At 39.8% G+C, this 6,510-nt stretch overlaps 1 protein-coding gene across 1 annotated transcript in view; it reads right to left on the minus strand.

The window, feature by feature from the left end:
• Positions 1-6,010, minus strand: part of LOC116950283 (uncharacterized) — a 30,057-nt gene extending 24,047 nt beyond the window's left edge. The window contains exon 1 of the mRNA XM_032967977.2: positions 1-6,010. This exon is cut by the window's left edge and continues 24,047 nt beyond it. Coding sequence (XP_032823868.2) covers positions 1-5,865 — 5,865 coding nt within the window. The 5' untranslated portion in view covers positions 5,866-6,010.
• Between the last annotated feature and the right edge of the window lie 500 nt (positions 6,011-6,510).

The raw sequence follows: 6,510 nt of genomic DNA on the forward strand, positions 1-6,510 counted from the left end.
AGTGCCAATAATTGTCTTGGTTGTAACAAGTGCATCTGTGACTTGTTTTTCTACTGTGGTTTCTATATCTTTTACATGTGCTGTAGTTTCCTTATCACCTTCTTTAGTGGCTTTGATTGAGCCGACCGCATTGGATTTAGAATCAGTGTCTGCTGGGATTGATCTGTCAGTCTCTACATTTTCAGACTTTGAGCTGAAAAATTCTTTCGTCTTCTCTTTTAATCTCTGAAAGAGTGGTTTTCCCACATCTTGACTGGTTGCTTCATCAAATGTATCACCTGGTGGTGCACGCTTCGGTTTGTCTTGCGTGTGTCCATTTAAATCTGTTGGTTGGTCAATTTTAATTGGAACATCTGTGCATAATTCATCATGACCAGACTGACGATCCACAGGGACAGGTGGAGAAATCGAGGCCACCACTTCAGTCACATTCATTTCTGGTGTGGATTGGTCAGGCGGTACTTCTTGTGTAGTTTCTTTATTCTGGAATTCCTCTGTACATACTGTTGGTAGAGGTGCACTTTCTTTCCCAGTGGCGGTTTCATCATCAAGAGTTTCTTCAGGGATTTCAGCAGTAGGTTCTATTACAATAGCAGTTTTGTCTTGTGAAGTTGTGGTCACAGAATCTGATAGAATGCTTGGGTACTTTTCATTCTCTAACCCTACACGACCAGTTTCTCCTTTTGGGATGCTATCTGGTTGCTTTGCTTCAGAATCAAGTTCATTATCGATCGCCTGTTGTGCATGAGCTTCAGTTTGTACGGTTATGACTTCTGGAGTAGTTGAAGGTTGGATGTATGTTGAGATTTCTAGCTCTTCAGCTGTGTCTTTCGTTACTGTTAATCCAGCTTCATCTGGATCTTTAATTGTTTCCTTGCTTTCTCCGATCTCCTCCACTCGTTGCATGTCTTGAGCACTTTCTGCAACGATCTTAATTGTCTCAGCTTTGTCACCTTGTGCATCCTTTGTTTCTTCACTTAATGGTCGCTTTGCTCTCGCAGTGTCGGATGGTGCAATTACAACGTCACTTTCCTTTTGTTGATCTTTTTCAGTTATTGCTTCTATCGTCTCAATGTCACCGGATAGTGTGATGACATCAGTCGATTTGGTAACAGCTTTGCCTTTGATTTTTACCGTTTTGTCACCAGTTTCTTCCAGACTTTTTAAAACCGCTTCACCTTCTAAACTAGTGCTCAATTTTGCTTCTTTGATCTCTTCTTCTGATACCACTGTAAGGTCGTTAATCGTCGTCAATATGTCTTGTTTGTCTCCAGATGATTGAGTTTGAACATCGAATTCTTTTTTCAAATCATCAATATCCTTTGATGAATCTGCACCCAATTTATTTTCTTGAGAGTGTGATGTGTCTGACGCATCTGTTGCTAACATGTCCGTATTCGACAACTTTATGCTGATTTCTACATCATGACTGACTTCAGGAATGCTTGTGATCAGCAAAGCTTCTTTGGAACTAGTTTTCAAACATTCTGGAGTCTCTGTTGGTTCACAAATGTTTTCTTGTTTTTGAGCAGTTTGGACACTTGCTGACATTTCAGATTCAGTGCCAATAATTGTCTTGGTTGTAACAAGTGCATCTGTGACTTGTTTTTCTACTGCGCTTTCTATATCTTTTACAGGTGCTGTAGTTTCCTTATCACCTTCTTTACTGGCTTTGATTGAGTCGACCTCATTGGATTGAGAATCAGTATCTGCTGGGATTGATCTGTCAGTCTCTACATTTTCAGACTTTGTTGTTGAAGGTTGGATGTATGTTGAGATTTCTAGCTCTTCAACTGTGTCTTTCGTTACTGTTAATCCAGCTTCATCTGGTTCTTTAATTGTTTCCTTGCTTTCTCCGATCTCCTCCACTCGTTGCATGTCTTGAGCACTTGCTGCAACGATCTTAATTGTCTCAGCTTTGTCACCTTGTGCATCCTTTGTTTCTTCACTTAATGGTCGCTTTGCTCTCGCAGTGTCGGATGGTGCAATTACAACGTCATTTTCCTTTTGTTGATCTTTTTCAGTTATTGCTTCTATCGTCTCAATGTCACCGGATAGTGTGATGACATCAGTCGATTTGGTAACAGCTTTGCCTTTGATTTTTACCGTTTTGTCACCAGTTTCTTCCAGACTTTTTAAAACCGCTTCACCTTCTAAACTAGTGCTCAATTTTGCTTCTTTGATCTCTTCTTCTGATACCACTGTAAGGTCGTTAATCGTCGTCAATATGTCTTGTTTGTCTCCAGATGATTGAGTTTGAACATCGAATTCTTTTTTCAAATCATCAATATCCTTTGATGAATCTGCACCCAATTTATTTTCTTCAGAATGTGATGTGTCTGACGCATCTGTTGCTAACATGTCCGTATTCGACAACTTTATGCTGATTTCTACATCATGACTGACTTCAGGAATGCTTGTGATCAGCAAAGCTTCTTTGGAACTAGTTTTCAAACATTCTGGAGTCTCTGTTGGTTCACAAATGTTTTCTTGTTTTTGAGCAGTTTGGACACTTGCTGACATTTCAGATTCAGTGCCAATAATTGTCTCGGTTGTAACAAGTGCATCTGTGACTTGTTTTTCTACTGCGCTTTCTATATCTTTTACAGGTGCTGTAGTTTCCTTATCACCTTCTTTAGTGGCTTTGATTGAGTCGACCTCTTTGGATTGAGAATCAGTATCTGCTGGGATTGATCTGTCAGTCTCTACATTTTCAGACTTTGTTGTTGAAGGTTGGATGTATGTTGAGATTTCTAGCTCTTCAACTGTGTCTTTCGTTACTGTTAATCCAGCTTCATCTGGTTCTTTAATTTTTTCCTTACTTTCTCCGATCTCCTCCACTCGTTGCATGTCTTGAGCACTTGCTGCAATAATCTTAGTTGTCTCAGCTTTGTCACCTTGTGCATCCTTTGTTTCTTCACTTAATGGACGCTTTGCACTCGCAGTGTCGGATGGTGCAATTACAACGTCACTTTCCTTTTGTTGATCTTTTTCAGTTATTTCTTCTATCGTCTCACTGTCACCGGATAGCGTGATGACATCAGTCGATTTGGTAACAGCTTTGTCTTTGATTTTTACCGTTTTGTCACCAGTTTCTTCCAGCCTTTTTAAAACCGCTTCACCTTCTAAACTAGTGCTCAATTTTGCTTCTTTGATCTCTTCTTCTGATACCACTGTAAGGTCGTTAATCGTCGTCAATATGTCTTGTTTGTCTCCAGATGATGAAGGTTGAACATCGAATTCTTTTGTCAAATCATCAATATCCTTTGATGAATCTGCAGCCAATTTATTTTCGTCAGAATGTGATGTGTCTGACGCATCTGTTGCTAACATTTCCGTATTCGACAACTTGATGCTGATTTCGACATCATGACTGACTACTGGAATGCTTGTGATCAGCAAAGCTTCTTTGGAACTAGTTTTCAAACATTCTGGAGTCTCTGTTGGTTCACAAATGTTTTCTTGTTTTTGAGCAGTTTGGACACTTGCTGACATTTCAGATTCAGTGCCAATAATTGTCTTGGTTGTAACAAGTGCATCTGTGACTTGTTTTTCTACTGTGGTTTCTATATCTTTTACATGTGCTGTAGTTTCCTTATCACCTTCTTTAGTGGCTTTGATTGAGCCGACCGCATTGGATTTAGAATCAGTGTCTGCTGGGATTGATCTGTCAGTCTCTACATTTTCAGACTTTGAGCTGAAAAATTCTTTCGTCTTCTCTTTTAATCTCTGAAAGAGTGGTTTTCCCACATCTTGACTGGTTGCTTCATCAAATGTATCACCTGGTGGTGCACGCTTCGGTTTGTCTTGCGTGTGTCCATTTAAATCTGTTGGTTGGTCAATTTTAATTGGAACATCTGTGCATAATTCATCATGACCAGACTGACGATCCACAGGGACAGGTGGAGAAATCGAGGCCACCACTTCAGTCACATTCATTTCTGGTGTGGATTGGTCAGGCGGTACTTCTTGTGTAGTTTCTTTATTCTGGAATTCCTCTGTACATACTGTTGGTAGAGGTGCACTTTCTTTCCCAGTGGCGGTTTCATCATCAAGAGTTTCTTCAGGGATTTCAGCAGTAGGTTCTATTACAATAGCAGTTTTGTCTTGTGAAGTTGTGGTCACAGAATCTGATAGAATGCTTGGGTACTTTTCATTCTCTAACCCTACACGACCAGTTTCTCCTTTTGGGATGCTATCTGGTTGCTTTGCTTCAGAATCAAGTTCATTATCGATCGCCTGTTGTGCATGAGCTTCAGTTTGTACGGTTATGACTTCTGGAGTAGTTGGAGGTTGGATGTATCTTGAGATTTCTAGCTCTTCAGCTGTGTCTTTCGGTACTGTTAATCCAGCTTCATCTGGATCTTTAATTGTTTCCTTGCTTTCTCCGATCTCCTCCACTCGTTGCATGTCTTGAGCACTTTCTGCAACGATCTTAATTGTCTCAGCTTTGTCACCTTGTGCATCCTTTGTTTCTTCACTTAATGGTCGCTTTGCTCTCGCAGTGTCGGATGGTGCAATTACAACGTCACTTTCCTTTTGTTGATCTTTTTCAGTTATTGCTTCTATCGTCTCAATGTCACCGGATAGTGTGATGACATCAGTCGATTTGGTAACAGCTTTGCCTTTGATTTTTACCGTTTTGTCACCAGTTTCTTTCAGACTTTTTAAAACCGCTTCACCTTCTAAACTAGTGCTCAATTTTGCTTCTTTGATCTCTTCTTCTGATACCACTGTAAGGTCGTTAATCGTCGTCAATATGTCTTGTTTGTCTCCAGATGATTGAGTTTGAACATCGAATTCTTTTTTCAAATCATCAATATCCTTTGATGAATCTGCACCCAATTTATTTTCTTGAGAATGTGATGTGTCTGACGCATCTGTTGCTAACATGTCCGTATTCGACAACTTTATGCTGATTTCTACATCATGACTGACTTCAGGAATGCTTGTGATCAGCAAAGCTTCTTTGGAACTAGTTTTCAAACATTCTGGAGTCTCTGTTGGTTCACAAATGTTTTCTTGTTTTTGAGCAGTTTGGACACTTGCTGACATTTCAGATTCAGTGCCAATAATTGTCTTGGTTGTAACAAGTGCATCTGTGACTTGTTTTTCTACTGCGCTTTCTATATCTTTTACAGGTGCTGTAGTTTCCTTATCACCTTCTTTACTGGCTTTGATTGAGTCGACCTCATTGGATTGAGAATCAGTATCTGCTGGGATTGATCTGTCAGTCTCTACATTTTCAGACTTTGTTGTTGAAGGTTGGATGTATGTTGAGATTTCTAGCTCTTCAACTGTGTCTTTCGTTACTGTTAATCCAGCTTCATCTGGTTCTTTAATTGTTTCCTTGCTTTCTCCGATCTCCTCCACTCGTTGCATGTCTTGAGCACTTGCTGCAACGATCTTAATTGTCTCAGCTTTGTCACCTTGTGCATCCTTTGTTTCTTCACTTAATGGTCGCTTTGCTCTCGCAGTGTCGGATGGTGCAATTACAACGTCATTTTCCTTTTGTTGATCTTTTTCAGTTATTGCTTCTATCGTCTCAATGTCACCGGATAGTGTGATGACATCAGTCGATTTGGTAACAGCTTTGCCTTTGATTTTTACCGTTTTGTCACCAGTTTCTTCCAGACTTTTTAAAACCGCTTCACCTTCTAAACTAGTGCTCAATTTTGCTTCTTTGATCTCTTCTTCTGATACCACTGTAAGGTCGTTAATCGTCGTCAATATGTCTTGTTTGTCTCCAGATGATTGAGTTTGAACATCGAATTCTTTTTTCAAATCATCAATATCCTTTGATGAATCTGCACCCAATTTATTTTCTTCAGAATGTGATGTGTCTGACGCATCTGTTGCTAACATGTCCGTATTCGACAACTTTATGCTGATTTCTACATCATGACTGACTTCAGGAATGCTTGTGATCAGCAAAGCTTCTTTGGAACTAGTTTTCAAACATTCTGGAGTCTCTGTTGGTTCACAAATGTTTTCTTGTTTTTGAGCAGTTTGGACACTTGCTGACATTTCAGATTCAGTGCCAATAATTGTCTCGGTTGTAACAAGTGCATCTGTGACTTGTTTTTTTACTGCGCTTTCTATATCTTTTACAGGTGCTGTAGTTTCCTTATCACCTTCTTTAGTGGCTTTGATTGAGTCGACCTCATTGGATTGAGAATCAGTATCTGCTGGGATTGATCTGTCAGTCTCTACATTTTCAGACTTTGTTGTTGAAGGTTGGATGTATGTTGAGATTTCTAGCTCTTCAACTGTGTCTTTCGTTACTGTTAATCCAGCTTCATCTGGTTCTTTAATTGTTTCCTTACTTTCTCCGATCTCCTCCACTCGTTGCATGTCTTGAGCACTTGCTGCAATGATCTTAGTTGTCTCAGCTTTGTCACCTTGTGCATCCTTTGTTTCTTCACTTAATGGACGCTTTGCACTCGCAGTGTCGGATGGTGCAATTACAACGTCACTTTCCTTTTGTTGATCTTTTTCAGTTATTGCTTC

The sequence above is a fragment of the Petromyzon marinus genome, chromosome 38 (assembly GCF_048934315.1).
Source record: "Petromyzon marinus isolate PM22_M1 ecotype Great Lakes invasive population chromosome 38, UKy_Petmar_22M1.pri1.0, whole genome shotgun sequence".
Taxonomy (NCBI): domain Eukaryota; kingdom Metazoa; phylum Chordata; class Hyperoartia; order Petromyzontiformes; family Petromyzontidae; genus Petromyzon; species Petromyzon marinus.